At 40.0% G+C, this 18,152-nt stretch overlaps 1 protein-coding gene across 1 annotated transcript in view; it reads left to right on the forward strand.

Moving 5' to 3' along the window:
* Positions 1-18,152, forward strand: part of LOC126424835 (serine/arginine repetitive matrix protein 2-like) — a 382,172-nt gene that overhangs the window by 360,937 nt on the left and 3,083 nt on the right. The window contains exons 42-43 of the mRNA XM_050087642.1: positions 5,744-5,881; positions 14,921-15,007. Of these exons, the coding sequence (XP_049943599.1) occupies positions 5,744-5,881; positions 14,921-15,007 (225 nt within the window). The remainder of the gene's footprint in view (positions 1-5,743; positions 5,882-14,920; positions 15,008-18,152) is intronic.

An 18,152-nucleotide genomic window follows, 5' to 3' on the forward strand; every position in this document is an offset into this window, starting at 1 on the left:
TACTATTTTCCTTTCTTTGATCTCTAGCCTTTTGGCCACAATTGGTATGGACAATATTTTGACTCTCTGTAAGGCATTCCACTTTGATTACCGTTATATAACGTCTTATTGTTGCATTCCGTAAGAGAACATGTTTCTGGTGAGGTGGAAGGCCAGTTAAGCTTTATTTCTTGTAGATTCCATTGTTGTCTCGAGACCATTACAGCTGATCAGTTCTCCTAGAAATTTGTTGTTCTCTCACCTTAAAATGTTTTGATTTTTTCAGTTATCTTGGTCTTTTTGAACAAGCTATTGAGATCTATTCTTTGTGCCCATTTTTGTAGTTTGAAGGTGTCTGTTTTTTGGCATCTTTCCAGGTCTCCGCCAGTAAGCCCGCATCATCTGAAAAAACTAGGCTGTTGACTTTGATGCTTTTGTGTTTTGTTCCTAGAAGGATTCAACTACAGGACTTTGTGTTCCACTGTCACTTTTTCTGGGATGTAGTTAAATAGCAGTGGGGAGAGTCTGTGTCCTTGCTGTACACCAGTTTTTTTATCTCAAAAGAGCCAAAGATAGCTCTCGAGTATACGTTGGTAAGGGTTTCTCTGGCTGGGGGTATGGTTATATTGTCTACATTTAGTTCTTTTAGTACAGGAATGAGGGTTTTCTTGTCTCTGGTCTATCAAGTCCACGAAAATGGATACATATTGTCTTCCACTTGATTTTTGGCGGGCCATTATGTTTTTTAGGTTTAGTTTTTTTTTCTGGGCTGGATATTTCTTTCCTTAAACTTGCTGGTAATCTCCAAGCTGATAGTATAGTTGGGTTCTGCTGTGTTTAGTAGGATTTTAGAGAATATCTTGTTCATATTTTGCTAAGTGAGTGAGATCTCTCTAGCTGTTGTCTGTTTTGGACCCTTTCTTGTGGAGTGGGTGGTTGATGGCCCTCTTCCATTATTGTGAGATTCTTTCATTTCTCCATATGTCTTCAGGAATGTTTTGTAGAGACACTCTGATATTTTTGTTGACATTTTTCCAAAGTTTTTTTGTGACTTGGTTTTCTCCTAGCTCATTCTGCCCAAAACACAGCCACTTGTGCTGCTTCTTTGGGCTATCAAATGTGGACTTCCCCTCCCCATATTTTCCTGACACAGCACCCAATACCTAGTGACTTCTTCATTTTTTCCTCATTATCAGTCTGGAATGACTGCCACCACATAATGATTTCTTTATCCTAGAGGACGAAGTCACTAGTTTATGGGTGCCATGTCAGGAGAATAGGTGGAGGGGGAGTTCACATTTGACAGCCAAAAGAAGCAGCATAGGGGGCTGTGTTTTGTGCAGAATGAGCTGGGGCATTGTGATGCAGCAAAACCACTCCTTCAGACAGCTTTAGTTGCCTTTGTCTTAACAGGCTCTTGTAAATGCATTAGGAGATTTCTGTAGTGTGCTCCCATGATAGTTTGCCCATTATGGACATAATCTGTTAGCACCACACTGTGATAGTATCACAAATTGTTGTATCTCACCAACTTCCTGCTGGCTCATTGATTAACTCCAATGGCAGCCATAGATTCTGTGTAGAGGAGAGATTTAATGTAGCTTGCTAGTCCTGAGATCTTAATAAGAAAAGTGAGTGCATACAATAGTATATTTTTCGTATTATGATTTTTGTCAGACTTGCATATGCTATTGACCATACCCCACCTATAGAAGTACCAGATCTGCTGTTTGAGTCTTTTCTAACATACTGCTTAAATGATTCTTGAACATAGTGTTGGATATTTTTGTAGTCATTTTCATCATCAGTTTTCTGCCTTGTCACAGGAACTTTGCATCTCCTTGTGGCCAATGTCCTGTGTTTTATTATTACTTCTTCTTTTAATTGAAGTGTCCACAACTTTTGTTGTTGTTCTTACCTCCAAATTGCTTGATAATGCCCAGTGGGACAAAAATAGCTTACCAAAAGTGACCTGAAATAGTGTTTATTGCAAGTGAGTCACAGTTGGAATCAGCCAACTCAAAAAAATGGATGAGTGTAAAAATTTATGGGGATGTGAAATGGAACAACCATATAGGCTCAGTTACACATAAATCAGGTGACAGACAGTGATTCACAGGCAGAATAGTAAGGAAGTGCAATCAATCTGCAAAGGAGACTGCATTTAAAACATTCGTGCAACCCATCTTAGAATGTTGCTCAGGGGTGTGGGACCTGTATCAAATAGGATTGACTTGGATATTTGATGGTTATGAAGAAGGGCGGTACAAATGGCCACTAGATATAAACTGTCTCCCAAAAACATACTTAGAAAGTGTCTTGAAACATCTTTACATGATGGATCCAGTAATATATTACAACCCCGTCTGTATCACTCCCATGGAGATCACAGAGGCAAAGACTAATTACAGCTTGTAAAGAAGTATTTAAGCAGTCATTCTTCCCTTGTACCATATGTTAATGGAATGCTAAAAAGTCCTAACAACTGTTAAATTGGGACATACCCTCTGCCATGCACTTCATAGTGTTTTGCAGAGTATGGTTGTAGATGTAGATCTAAATAAATTGTATAGAAAACTCACCTTTCTCAAGCCATTTGACTTTGATTCTGTTACCATTTTGCCCGTAATGACTTCTTCCTCAAGGGGATATTTAACTCTAAATCTTCCTTCCTTTTCTTCTTTTTTTTTTTGCCACTCAACTTTCACATTTAAATGTAAAAGTTCCAACTTCAGCACTCTACATTAAGGGTATACGGAACGCCCTATGCATACAATGTTAAATTGAGCTAAAAGTTAGAAACATTTTCTCATTTGTTATTTGGACGATACTCTTGATTTTTTCACAGAATGCAGAGATATGTTCTGATTTTATGCTGAATTATTAATTTTGAAAACATAATGTATAGTTTTTCAGATATTTTATTTTTTGTAAATGTTAAAAAAAGTTATACATTTTAACAAGTATTTTAAAATTTACATCCATTAATACAAAATAATTCCACATATCTTTTGATTCAGATATATTAGAAGGTCTTAAGGAACAACTACAGAAAATTTCATCTTTCTACTATAAATAGGCCCTGAGAAAATGTACCTTACACACAAAAAAAACTAAAGTTATGGGAAATTAGCTTCAAAGTTTTTACTTCAGTAAAAGCCTGCTCCATAGCTTGTATCATCAGTATCGTCCAACAGCTTCCTCTTGATGGCTCTGCTATGCTGTCTAGCCATCTTTGAATATACTTTTATGGCATTATCTGAAGACCTGAGCCGTTCCTTGTCCAAACAAAGCATAGCTGCGGCAGTTCGTAGTCCTACACAGAGTCCCAACTTCTGCAGAACTTTGCACTTTGTTATATTGCCCTGATTGAATGATGAAACAGCATCGTAAACGCCAAAGTGAAGTGTGTTTATACCCACAAACACAGTTTTAGGTAGTCTATTCCATATCACATGGTTCACACACTCATTTGGATTTTGAGTCCGGCCATGAATACATTTCTTTAGTAGACTTATATCTGCGAGGTCTCGGAATATTGGTTTTATTTCATCCATTATGGCAGGTGGCAGGTGATGAGGGTGATTGTATTGTTTCTTAGTTACCTTGCCTCTGTTGTACTTGCACCAACTATCGTCTCCTTTTGGACATAGCCCATGTTGGGGATTCTCATTGTTTGAAGCTGTATGAAAAAACAGAGCCCAGACTGCTCTTCTCATTAATTCTGCATCTGCTGTATTCTGTCTTATTGCTAGACCATAGCACTTCTGAATATGATCTATTGTAGCATCTGTCAGTCTATTTTTCCCATCTAAAGTTTTTCCATCGCTCAATTTCTTGCCTTTCATGCTAGCCTTGAGCCGTCGAAGTCTTGATCCCATCCTTTTCTGAACATGGCCAACACACTCCAGTTTGGAAATTTTCACATCGTTACCATAGGGTCTCAGTTCCTCAATTTCTTTGAAAGCCTTTGAGTCACCATCTCCAAGATAATTTATATATCTAACGTTGTACCATTATACTGGGCGTTGATAAATACTTCTTACACCAGCAACTTCCATACCACCACTTGACCCATAGTAATTTGCCATGCATTCCTCTTCATGTTTATTTTTCATTTTCTCCTTGCATCTGCAATGCTTGGAAAGTATTGCCACATCAACTACCTTACCAGTGTCCACACTTGTAGCTGTTACTACACCATTCAGAGATGTGTAGCCTCTCTTCTGCCAGCTTCCATCAAAAGCTATGGACAAGTCTCTGCTATTATTATTTTTAACAACTGCTTCCTCAACAGTATCTTTCATGTTTTCCTGTGCCACATCTTCTACAACAGAGCCTATTGCAATTATGTGTTTGTTAAATTTTGAAGATGGAGGAGGGAGGTTCATCACACCACACAACATGGCACCTGCAGCCCTGCCCTTTCCTATACACCGTAATCCATAAACCAGTCTAATGTTTATATCGTATAGTTTACCTGTATCTGCAGTAACATGTGAGGAATTAAAGAAAGTAACACTGTGTTTGCAATAACTGCACATCAACTCTAATTCACAAGCAACTCCTACATGTAAGTTTGTTTTCAATGAAACGCCACATTTTCCACATTGTTTGCAGCACACATTGTTCTCCAAAACGTCTGATAATAAAGAGACATTAATTACCTCATATTTTGTAGTCCCAGCATTTATTTTCTTGTATTCTTCTTCAATTCCAGCTAGTTTTCTTCTTGAAGCACTTTCTGGTGTAGTGGCAGCAGCATCACTCAATGTATCACTACCAGTGTTGACGTTAGTCGCTACTGGGACATCAGATACTGATGAAGATGAATCAGACGAATTTTTAGTACACTTTACTTTCTTGCGCCAATGTACACACTTTCTAAATACCTTCAGACTAGGACTTGGCGTGTTGGAGGAAAGAAAACTCAATGACTTCTCCGCATACGACTTTCACAACAATGACATGGATGTACTCACAAAGGAAACAATACAAATGGTGCAGAATCTATTGTCAACTGTCTAGCAGTGTAGCCAACAGAAAAGCTAACTCTCTTGTGCTCAATTATATCTCTGGCAAAGCTGTCTATATCAGGTATATTTCGCATCTCGTATACAAGGTGCGGAACATAGTGTGTCGAAATTATTTTAAAAAATTATTTAAAATAGTTCCATTCACGTCATCCAAATATTTTATACATGGTATTAAACGGGAGAGTCTAAATTTTTCGAAAAGGCATTTACCCAAAAATCGATTTTTTCATCGAAAAACTCATTCCGTATACCCTTAACAGCTGAAAATGGAAGAGGATGGGGGTTAGGAAAGATACTAGAAAATTACACTTGAATGTGTGTTTATTCTGGTGTTAATCCTTTCTTTTACATTTGATTGGTCCACAAATATGAAACACTTGATAAAAATCCTTGTTTTGGTGAGATTCCATGATTCTCTCACTGCAGTTGTGTGTAGCTTTTACAACTGTTTGAATTTAACATGCAAAATAACCAGTGGGAAATGCTTGACCAGTCTTGGGCAGATGTATTGTCTGAATAATAGCATTCTTATTACAGGTTTATTTTCATCATGGAGGGGTGCTTGTGTGTGTGTGTGTGTGTGTGTGTGTGTGTGTGTGTGTGTGTGTGTGTGTGTGTGTTTGTATTTTAAATCTGTTTCACAACATAATGCCATCATTTGGTAATGGGATTTAATTCCTCTGTTGTGTGATCTGAAATGCTAAGTTTTGTTATTTTGCCACTTACAGGTAGATGTATTCAAACATGACATTTTGATAATTCCGGTTCACCTGGGAACGCACTGGTGTATGGCAGCTGTGGATTTCCGAAAGCAGACACTTGTGTATTACGACAGTATGGGAGGAGAGAATGAGTCATGTCTGAAGGTAAGAGAAAACATTTTTGTGTTGTAACCACTCTCTAGTCCAAATCCGAAAGCAGGGTCATCAGTGAAGAACAGCACTTGGCACTGAAAGCACTTTTATTGTGAACTCTTCTATTGGGAGTGCTACTATTTATTTATATGTTGAATATTCAAGAATATAGAAATATTACAAACATATCAATTTTTGAGTACCTTCCGAAAGACGCAGGTCAGCCGAAAAACTACCACCCAATAGCGCTCCTGTGCCATCTGTACAAACTGTACAAACGAATAATCCTAAACCGCACAGCAAATATCGCAGACCGAAAGCTCATTCCCCAACAGGCTGGATTCAGACCCGGGAAATCATGCACCAGTCAAATCCTAGCACTCACAAAACACATAGAGGAAGGGTTTGAAAACAAACAAATAACAGGTGTAGCATTGGTGGACTTAAGTTCTGCATATGGCACCATCAACCACAGAAAGCTCATGGGAAAACTGTACTGCACATTTAAGGATCATTAGTTCACAAAAATCATTGAATCTCTGCTGCAAAACAGACAGTTCTATGTAATGCTGGACGGGAAAAAAAGCCGATGGCGTCGACAAAAGAACGGTCTCGCCCAGGGCAGTGTGCTGGCCCCCCTACTATTTAACCTATACACCAATGATCAACCAACACCCGAACGTACTACCCATTTCTTGTATGCCGATGATCTGGCCATTACAGCGCAAGGAAATAGCTTCGAGGAAGTAGAAGGGAAATTAGAAAGCTCGCTACACGTAATGTCTGAATACTATAAAGAGAACTCCCTCAAACCAAATCCATCTAAGACACAGGTTAGCGCTTTCCACCTCCACACAAAACAGGCAAACAGGAAGCTGAATGTCACCTGGAATGGCAACAAACTGGACCATACAGACAAACCAACATACCTTGGTGTGGTGCTGGATAGATCACTGACGTACAGATATCACTGTGAAAAAACCTACCAAAAAGTTGCTGCCAGGAACAATATTCTAAGAAAACTGATGAATAGTAAATGGGGAGCTAGTCCGACAGTATTACGAACAACTGCTCAAGGACTTTGCTTCTCCACGGCAGAATATGCATGCCCTGTATGGTCCCGATCCACACATGCCAAAAAAGTCACTACAGTCCTTAATGAAACATGCAGGCCAACAACAGGCTGCATGAAACCCACTCCACTTGGGAAAATATACAAAGCAGCTGGATTCTCATCCCCTGAATCCCGAAGAATTGCGCACGAACATACAGAAAAATTCAAACAGATTTTCGACGAGCGCCACCCGCTGCATGGTTCTTCATGTGGACGTAGCAGACTTAAATCCTGCAAGAGATTCCTCACTAGTGAATTGAGCGAGCCTCCGAAGGACTACCCTGCCTCACGAGAAATACCCAGTGGCAGTACATCAAGCTGGAAGATTTGGAGAGCACTGAACCGCATCAGAACAGGTGTAGCACCAGTTAAAGCAAACCTAGTCAAATGGGGCTTCAAGGACGAAGGAGACAACAAATGTGACTGTGGTGAAGTTCAGTATATGGAACACCTTCTACAGTGTTCCATCTGCCCCACAAGGTGTACCCTTGACGAACTATGGCTTGAGAAGAGAGAAACATTGGACTTGGCCCGACATTGGGCTGAAAGGCTTTGAAACAAATCTCCGGACACGAAAAAGTAAAGTAAGTGAGTACCTTCCAGAAACAATACATACTAAATAACAAATAATTGTCAGCGATCAGATTTGCACTGGTGACCTGCAGAACACCAACCAACAGTGCTAACAGTTACTGCAAAAGCTGCACAGCGCAGCTTGCAGCATTGCTTCCTCTCCTACTCTCCTGGAAAAACAGTGACTCTTTGTTCCAGAATTTCTCATTGGAGCCACAGCACCATGGATCGAGATCTTGTCAGTGATCCTTGCTATGGCAGCACTGGCAGTTCCTCACATTCTGGTTGTGTTGTCACATCCTTTTCAGTACAGTGAGCATTGGAGGCAGGCCGTCCTGTCAAAATTTCACAGTTGTCAAGTATGTGTGTGGTCTTCAAGAACAAGAAGCCCCTGTCAGCGCCTCAGGACTGTAGTGGGGCTTCGTACGGAAGACATGGATGATATCTCTATGTTTGTCTTCTTTATGAAGGCTCATAATCCTCTACTTCATATGTGACATCTGCCAGGCAACAAAACAATATGGCCCGAAATAGCTTTTCTGATAGTCCCACTTTACACACAGATAAAAAAAAAAAAAAATACATAACGGATCTCCCAAACTTTATCTTAGTATTATAACACACTCAGTTCTTTATACGAGTGTCCAGGGTCCATACACAAGCTAATTTCCTTGTGTTACAGTTTTGGTGTTGAGATTTTTCACATAGTCACCCTTAGTATTGTCCAATTCAAATAGTGTATGCATTATTGTTTTGGCGGCTGACGCATGGTCATCTGCTGCGTCGAGAGGACCCCCCTCATTGTCGCTGTGGTGCAACCATGACGGTGGCCCATCTGTTGTTGGAATGTCCTCTTTTAACCGCTCTCAAGCGTGCTTTTAATCTCCAGGGTGATTTATCATCTCTTTTAGGTGACAATGTCTCTATGGCAGATCGGGTTTTAAGTTTTATTCACGCAAGCGGCTTTTATAGGTCCATTTAATTTTATTCAATCACCCTCTTTTCAGCTGTATCTTTTACTCAGTATTGTGTTTTAATTCGACTCCCTCCTATTCTTTTAGGCTGGAGGTTTTAACGTGCTGCAGAGTGGCTGGCTCATCCTCTGCTGTACAGTTTAATGCTTTCTGCCTTTCTTCTCTTTGTTGTTTTTATTGCTGTGCTCCGTTTTCCATGTTTCTTTATTATTGACCTTGGGGATTTTCTTCCCCTGGAATTTTTATCTTGTGCTTCGAATGACTAATGGATGGTTTCACTGTGCTGTGTGTGTTTATGAAACAAGGTACTGATGACCTATGCAGTTTGGTCCCTTTAATTCTCAAACCAACCAACCATTATTGTTTTGGCCTTGTGACAGTGGAACAGAAATGAACCGTGTGAAGCCTGTAATGTCTTGCTTTGCTTTGTTTTGTGCAAATGTCATGGCGGCCAGTGTTGTATCCCTCCTAAACATGTAGGTGAAAAATTTACAAAAAAAATGCCTAGGATTGCAAAAGACAAAAATAAAAATCATAAAGACAATCCTGCCTACAAAAGTGTTTTCACGTTGGAAGAAATGAAGAGTCTTGAGTATGTATTGTTGTAAAATTCAATATACTCATCAGATTTGGCACCCTTTATGTGTGGAAAACATTTTGAGTCGATTGAGGAGATTATGGACCACTTGGATGGATATTTTGCTGCTCTTCCAGAACTGTGCAGAAGGTTATTTCTACTGTATTGGACAGTGAACAATTGTCATGTCATGGACGTCAGTCTGGGTTCCATATCAATTGGTCACTCAGTGGAGTCATTTTTGTTACATACATGAACCATGGACCTTGCCATTGGTGGGAAGGCTTGCGTGCCTCAACGACACAGATGGCCGTACCGTAGGTGCAACCACAACGGAGGGGTATCTGTTGAGAGGCCAGACAAACGTGTGGTTCCTGAAGAGGGGCAGCAGCCTTTTCAGTAGTTGCAGGGGCAACAGTCTGGATGATAGACTCATCTGGTCTTGTAACACTAACCAAAATGGCCTTGCTGTGCTGGTACCGCGAACGGCTGAAAGCAAGGGGAAACTACATCCGTAATTTTTCCCGAGGGCATGCAGCTTTACTGTATGATTAAATGATGATGGCGTCCTCTTGGGTAAGATATTCTGGAGGTAAAATAGTCCCCCATTTGGACGTCCGGGCGGGGACTACTCAGGAGGACGTCGTTATCAGGAGAAAGAAATTTGGCGTTCTACGGATCGGAGCATGGAATGTCAGATCCGTTAATCGGGTAGGTAGGTTAGAAAATTTAAAAAGGGAAATGGATAGGTTAAAGTTAGATATAGTGGGAATTAGTGAAGTTCGGTGGCAGGAGGAACAAGACTTTTGGTCAGGTGAATACAGGGTTATAAATACAAAATCGAATAGGGGTAATGCAGGAGTAGGTTTAATAATGAATAAAAAAATAGGAGTGCGGGTAAGCTACTACAAACAGCATAGTGAATGCATTATTGTGGCCAAGATAGACACGAAGCCCACGCCTACTACAGTAGTACAAGTTTATATGCCAACTAGCTCTGCAGATGATGAAGAAATTGATGAAATGTATGATGAGATAAAAGAAATTATTCAGGTAGTGAAGGGAGACGAAAATTTAATAGTCATGGGTGACTGGAATTCGACAGTAGGAAAAGGAAGAGAAGGAAACGTAGTAGCTGAATATGGATTGGGGCTAAGAAATGAAAGAGGAAGCCGCCTGGTAGAATTTTGCACAGAGCATAACTTAATCATAGCTAACACTTGGTTCAAGAATCATGGAGAAGGTTGTATACATGGAAGAACCATGGAGATACTAAAAGTTTTCAGATAGATTATATAATGGTAAGACAGAGATTTAGGAACCAGGTTTTAAATTGTAAGACATTTCCAGGGTCAGATGTGGACTCTGACCACAATCTATTGGTTATGAACTGTAGATTAAAACTGAAGAAACTGCAAAAAGGTGAGAATTTAAGGAGATGGGACCTGGATAAACTGAAAGAACTAGAGGTTGTACAGAGTTTCAGGGAGAGCATAAGGGAACAATTGACAGGAATGGGGGAAAGAAATACAGTAGAAGAAGAATGGGTAGCTTTGAGGAATGGAGTAGTGAAGGCAGCAGAGGATCAAGTAGGTAAGAAGGCAAGGGCTAGTAGAAATCCTTGGGTAACAGAAGAGATACTGAATTTAATTGATGAAAGGAGAAAATACAAAAATGCAGTAAGTGAAGCAGGCAAAAAGGAATACAAACTTCTCAAAAATGAGATCGACAGGAAGTGCAAAATGACTAAGCAGGGATGGCTACAGTACAAATGTAAGGATGTAGAGGCTTATCTCACCAGGGATAAGATAGATAGTGCCTACAGGAAAATTAAAGAGACATTTGGAGAAAAGAGAACCACTTGCATGAATATCAAGAGCTCAGATGGAAACCCAGTCCTAAGCAAAGAAGGGAAAGCAGAAAGGTGGAAGGCATATATAGAGAGGCTCTATACAGGGGCGATGTTCTTGAGGACAATATTATGGAAATGGAAGAGGATGTAGATGTAGATGAAGATGAAATGGGAGATATGATACTGCGTGAAGTGTTTGACAGAGCACTGAAAGACTTAAGTCGAAACGAGGCCCCGGAAGTAGACAACATTCCATTAGAACTACTGACAGCCTTTGGAGAGCCAGTCCTGACAAAACTCTACAATCTGGTGAGCAAGATGTATGAGATAGGCGAAATTCCCTCAGACTTCAAGAAGAATACAATAATTCGAATCCCAAAGAAAGCAGGTGTTGACAGATGTGAAAATTACCGAACTATCAGTTTAATAAGTCACAGCTGCAAAATACTAATGCAAATCCTTTACAGACGAATGGAAAAACTGATAGAAGCTGACCTCAGTGAAGATCAGTTTGGATTCCGTAGAAATGTTGGAACCCGTGAGGCAATACTGACCCTACGACTTATCTTAGAAGAAAGATTAAGGAAAGGCAAACCTACATTTCTAGCATTTGTGGACTTAGAGAAAGCATTTGACAATGTTGACTGGAAGACTCTCTTTCAAATTCTGAAGGTGACAGGGGTAAAATACAGGGCGCGAAAGGCTATTTACAATTTGCACAGAAACCAGATGGCAGTTATAAGAGTCGAGGGGCATGAAAGGGAAGCAATGGGTGGGAAGGGAGTGAGACAGGATTGTAGCCTGTCCCCGATGCTATTCAATCTGTATATTGAGCAAGCAGTAAAGGAAACAAAAGAAAAGTTCGGAGTAGGTATTAAAATCCATGGAGAAGTAATAAAAACTTTGAGGTTCGCCGATGGCATTGTAATTCTGTCAGAAACAGCAAAGGACTTAGAAGAACAGTTGAACGGAATGGACAGTGTCTTGAAAGGAGGGTATAAGATGAACATCAACAAAAGCAAAACAAGGATAATGGAATGTAGTCGAATGAAGTCAGGTGATGCTGAGGAAATTAGATTAGGAAATGAGCAGTAAAGGAGTTTTGCTATTTGGGAAGCAAAATAACTGATGATGGTCGAAGTAGAAAGAATATAAAATGTAGACTGGCAAATTTGTTAACATCCAGTATTGATTTAAGTGTCAGGAAGTCATTTATGAAAGTATTTGTATGGAGTGCAACCATGTATGGAAGTGAAATGTGGATGATAAATAGTTTAGACAAGAAGAGAATAGAAGGTTTCGAAATGTGGTGCTACAGAAGAATGCTGAAGATTAGATGGGTAGATCACATAACTAATGAGGAAGCATCGAATAGAATTGGGGAGAAGAGGAGTTTGTGGCACAACTTGACTAGAAGAAGGAATCGGTTGGTAGGACATGTTCTGAGGTATCGAGGGATCACCAATTTAGTATTGGAGGGCAGTGTGGAGGGTAAAAATCGTAGAGGGAGACCAAGAGATGAATACACTAAGCAGATTCAGAAGGATGTATGCTGCAGTAGGTACTGGGAGATGAAGAAGCTTGCACAGGATTGAGTAGCATGGAGAGCTGGATAAAACCTGTCTCAGGACTGAAGACCACAACAACAACACATCAGTATAAAGGTGAAGGCATTGGATGGGCACTTCTGACATTGCACTCAATAGTGGATGTGAGACTCAGTCTGACGATACTTTCTTCACTTTGTTGTATACTGATAATTTTGTTGGCTTCCATAATTAATCTCAGCAGATGTGATCCAAACTCCCACATGTTTATTGCTTTTGGTTGTATTTTCATAGGATTAAGAAAAATCAAGACAGCTTCTTAGGATCGGTTGACCTAGTAGTATTGCTGGGCAATGTGAAATGATGCGAGATGTTTGATATCCTCAGAAAAATAGGTATACACTATGGAGAAAGACAGATATTATACCATATGTACCAGGGCTGAGAAGGGACAACAAGAATGAGAGACTAAGAGAAGTTCTAGACATAAGGGAGGGATGTACTCCTTATCCTGTACTATTCAAGGCAAAGGTCCCGAGTTCGAGTTTCAGTCGGGCGCACAGTTTTAATCTGTCAGGAAGTTTCATATCAGCGCACACTCCGCTGCAGAGTGAATATCTCATTCTGGAAACATTCCCCAGGCTGTGGCTAAGCCATGTCTCCGCAATATCCTTTCTTTCAGGAGTGCTAGTTCTGCAAGGTTCGCAGGAGAGCTTCTGTAAAGTTTGGAAGGTAGGAGACGAGATACTCGCAGAAGTGAAGCTGTAAGACCGGGCGTGAGTCGTGCTTCGGTAGCTCAGATGGTAGAGCACTTGCCCGCGAAAGGCAAAGGTCCCGAGTTCGAGTCTTGTTCGGGCACACAGTTTTAATCTGCCAGGAAGTTTCATGTTTTACCAACTTACAATTTTCCTTTACAGCTTTACTATATGTTCAAAATTTGCCACTCATAGTACAGGGCTATTACAAATGATTGAAGCAATTTCATAAATTCACTGTAGCTCCATTCATTGACATATGGTCACGACACACTACAGATACGTAGAAAAACTCATAAAGTTTTGTTCGGCTAAAGCCGCACTTCAGGTTTCTGTCGCCAGAGCGCTCGAGAGCGCAGTAAGACAAAATGGCGACAGGAGCCGAGAAAGCGTATGTCGTACTTGAAATGCACTCACATCAGTCAGTCATAACAGTGCAACGACACTTCAGGACGAAGTTCAACAAAGATCCACCAACTGCTAACTCCATTCGGCGATGGCATGCGCAGTTTAAAGCTTCTGGATGCCTCTGTAAGGGGAAATCAACGGGTCGGCCTGCAGTGAGCGAAGAAACGGTTGAACGCGTGCGGGCAAGTTTCACGCGTAGCCTGCGGAAGTCGACGAATAAAGCAAGCAGGGAGTTAAACGTACCACAGCCGACGGTTTGGAAAATCTTACGGAAAAGGCTAAAGCAGAAGCCTTACCATTTACAATTGCTACAAGCCCTGACACCCGATGACAAAGTCAAACGCTTTGAATTTTCGGCGCGGTTGCAACAGCTCATGGAAGAGGATGCGCTCAGTGCGAAACTTGTTTTCAGTGATGAAGCAACATTTTTTCTTAATGGTGAAGTGAACAGACACAATGTGCGAATCTGGGCGGTAGAGAATCCTCACGCATTCGTGCAGCAAATTCGCAATTCACCAAAAGTTAACGTGCTTTGTCCAATCTCACGGTTTAAAGTTTACGGCCCCTTTTTCTTCTGCAAAAAAAACGTTACAGGACACGTGTATCTGGACATGCTGGAAAATTGGCTCATGCCACAACTGGAGACCGACAGCGCCGACTTCATCTTTCAACCGGATGGTGCTCCACTGCACTTCCATAATGATATATTGGAAAACCGATGGATCGGTCGTGGTGGAGATCATGATAAGCAATTCATGTCATGGCCTCCACGCTCTCCCGACTTAACCCCATGCGATTTCTTTCTGTGGGGTTATGTGAAAGATTCAGTGCTTAAACCTCCTCTACCAAGAAACGTGCCAGAACTGCGAGCTCGCATCAGCGATGCTTTCGAACTCATTGATGGGGACATGCTGCGCCGAGTGTGGGAGGAACTTGACTATCGGCTTGATGTCTGCCGAATCACTAAAGGGGCACATATCGAACATTTGTGAATGCCTAAAAAAACTTTTTGAGTTTTTGTATGTGTGTGCAAAGCATTGTGAAAATATCTCAAATAATAAAGTTATTGTAGAGCTGTGAAATTGCTTCAATCATTTGTAATAATCCTGTAGTTGTATTTCGTGTGGTGTTTGGCTGAGGCTTACACGGCCTTATGCTTATGCAAAAAATGAATAGATAAAATTTCAGGAATGCCAGGAAAATAATTCTAAATAAGTACATTCATGTAGTAATTTTAAAATTTTGTTGCAGACCATATGGAGTTACTTGAATGAAGAATGTGCACAGAGATCAGTTGAGCCACTAAGTGAAGAAATATGGCAAATCCGGTGTGCGAAGGTATGTTTATGTTGAGAGTTCTCATGTTGTATTTGTGTTTGTTTTTAGCTTTTGTTATTTTGCAGCCTTTCTGGCTACAATCAAGTCTCATTCCAAATTGAATCTGTTTCTACATCCGTACTGTGCCAGTGCATATTTGCTGCACACACAACGCCCTCATACAGCATGAATTTCAACCATCTCTGACACACACACACACACACACACACACACACACACACACACAGTGTCTGCCTGCTGAGACCATCAACAATCAGAGTCAGTGGTCTTGTGTGTGTGTGTGTGTGTGTGTGTGTGTGTGTGTGTGTAAGCTAACTTGTTTGACAGTCCTTTTGTTTTGCCTATATGCTACTCAACATCTCCACTGTATGGTGAGTAGCAATCTATCATTCATTATGAAAATGACAACTGTATAGTGAGAGCAATCTATCATTCATTATGAAAATGACAACAAAGGAGGTGCATTTGAAATGTCCGTGCAAAAATAAAAACTATTTACATGTTTGGGGTAAACCTTTTTTATTTTTCGACAGTCTCCTTTTAGACATAAACACTTCATCCAACACTGTTCTAATTTCTTTATCCCTTCCGAATAATTGGAATTGTCCAAGTCTGCAAAATAGCTATTGGTTGCTGCAATCACCACCTTGTTTGAATAAAATCTTTGTCCCACCAGTGATTTCTTCAAATTGGGGAACAAATAATAGACCGAGAGAGCCAAGTCTGGAGAATAGGGGAAATGTGAAACAAGTTGGAATCCTATTTCCATTAATTTTTTGACCACAGCTGCTAAGGTGTGAGCTGGTGAATTGCCGTGATGGACAAGGACATTTTTGCGGTCCAATCGCCGGCGTTTTTCTTGCAGCTCAGTTTTCAAATGGTCCAGTAATGATGAATAATATGCACCTGTAATAGTTTTACCCTTTTCCAGATAGTCAATGAGGATTATCCCTTGTGAATCCCAAAAGACAGTCGCCATAACCTTTCCGGCTGAAAGAATGTACTTTGCCTTTTTTGGTGCAGGTTCTCCCTTGGTAACCCATTTTTTTAAGTTGTTCTTTGCTCTCAGGAGAATAGTAATGTATCCATGTTTCATCCACAGTGACAAAACGACACTTAAAATCCTGTGGATTCTTCCTGAACAGCTGCAACCCATCCTTGAAACACTTCCATTTTTGGTCAAGCATGAGCAATTGCGGAACCCATCTTGCAGATAGCTATCTCATGTGCAAATGTGTACGCAAAATATTATGTACCCATTCATTCGAGATGCCCACAGCAATAGCAATCTCATGCACCCTAACTCTTCTGTCATCCATCACCATGTCATGGATTATTTCAATGAATTCTGGAGTCGTAACCTCAGCATCACTTGTGTCCATATGGCCACTCTGAAAATTTTGAAACCACGTATAAACTGTATTAATCGAAGGTGCAGAGTCACTGTAATGTTTATCAAGCTTCTCTTTAGTCTCCTGAGGCATTTTGCCTTTCATAAAGTAGTGTTTCATCACCACACGATATTCTTTTTCGTCCATTTTTTGACAATCACTTGACTTCCTTGATTCACACAAGTGCCAAACACAAAGAAATAGACCGATGTGGCTGAAACTTGGTGTACATTCTTTCCAAAGATGCTACTAACTAAACATGACCTCGATATGTGCCAGTGATGCCATCTCCCTTTGCACAGACTTTTCAAACACCCCTTGTAATTAAATTTACATGCACAAAGATTTCAGGTAGCAAAACAGTGAAAGGAAGAAGAAGTGAGAATAACTGAAACAGTTAACATGCTGTTTAGTATGATGTGACAAAGTAACAGAAATAAAAAAAATTACGTTTATACCAGTTAATTAGATAAAAATAACAATCAAAGTAATTTTGATAAAGATTTAAAAATAGAGAAACTTCAAAGCACCTGACAAGATTCATTTCACAATCTTTTGCCTGTGAGTATTGCACAGTAATTGTTATGCTATGGTAACAGTACAGTTGCTATTTTTAAAGCTGTAGAGCATCTTGTGAAATTCCGGACCTTTTTTCGATTCATTACTTGCAAACAAGGGCCCACTAGGGTGAATGCCCCTGCCGTGTGCAATACCTTGACCTTAATCTTCATCATCGTATAAATGGTTTCAAAAATCCCGCCACTGGGGACCTTGTCAGTTCTACCAGTGCAGCCCACACTTTTCAATGCTACAACTGCAAATGTGCATGAAAGGTCAAAATTAATATTCTGCATATTTTCTCATATTGAAGAGGATGGGACCTTAAATCAGAAACTGTGAAAATGGTGCTGCTTTTCAATACAGAAGCAGTCATTCATTGAAAGCTATAATAGAACCCAAAGAACAAAACAAGCATAGGCCACTTCAGAATAACTCTGTTGAAGGTTTTGCAAAAGCAAACCAACTTTTAAATTTGTCTAATCATTTAAAAAAAAAATGAAAATTTTCCAAACAATTCATGTTACATTTTCGGTTCTGTACTTATAAGGTTTGATTTTCATATGACCAGTAATTGAAAATAAAATTATACTTTTTTATTAATAAATATGATAACACATTTGTTAATTAACATTTTCATCTGTTAATAAATATAAAATACAAAATAAGGTAATGTTATTGTCAAAACACATTACATGCTGAGCTATTGATCACTTCATTAATGAATTACTCTTAACATTCTGTTGACTTATAAAAGTGTCAGTGTGGGTCCGGGTTATACTGATTTATTTCCCCAAACCACATCCCACTTCTTTACGAGGTGACTTACTCGGAATTTTGCAGCCCCTTTTCTTTACGGGAAAGTCAGCTGCTGGAAAATCTCATGACTTCTCCGCCGAATAGCGCTAGGTACAGGAACTTTTAAGCATCTTTCTACTTATAAAATTAGTAGACATACAACCTTTCCTTTTTGTCAGTTAACAATGTATTTGACTTTCATCCACAATATAATTCACACTTTCAACATACATATGTAACTTTCTGTAAGTACCTTGTACTGTCGAACATTAGAAACAAAATGAGTTACAGTTAAAAGAAAGTTGGCTTGACTACCACGACTTTCTTAAAATGATCGGAAAATACGTCTTGCCTCTACCAAGGCTGAGTCAAGAGTCCACAATAATACTTTTCCAACT

The sequence above is a fragment of the Schistocerca serialis genome, chromosome 10 (genome assembly GCF_023864345.2).
Source record: "Schistocerca serialis cubense isolate TAMUIC-IGC-003099 chromosome 10, iqSchSeri2.2, whole genome shotgun sequence".
NCBI classification, from domain to species: domain Eukaryota; kingdom Metazoa; phylum Arthropoda; class Insecta; order Orthoptera; family Acrididae; genus Schistocerca; species Schistocerca serialis.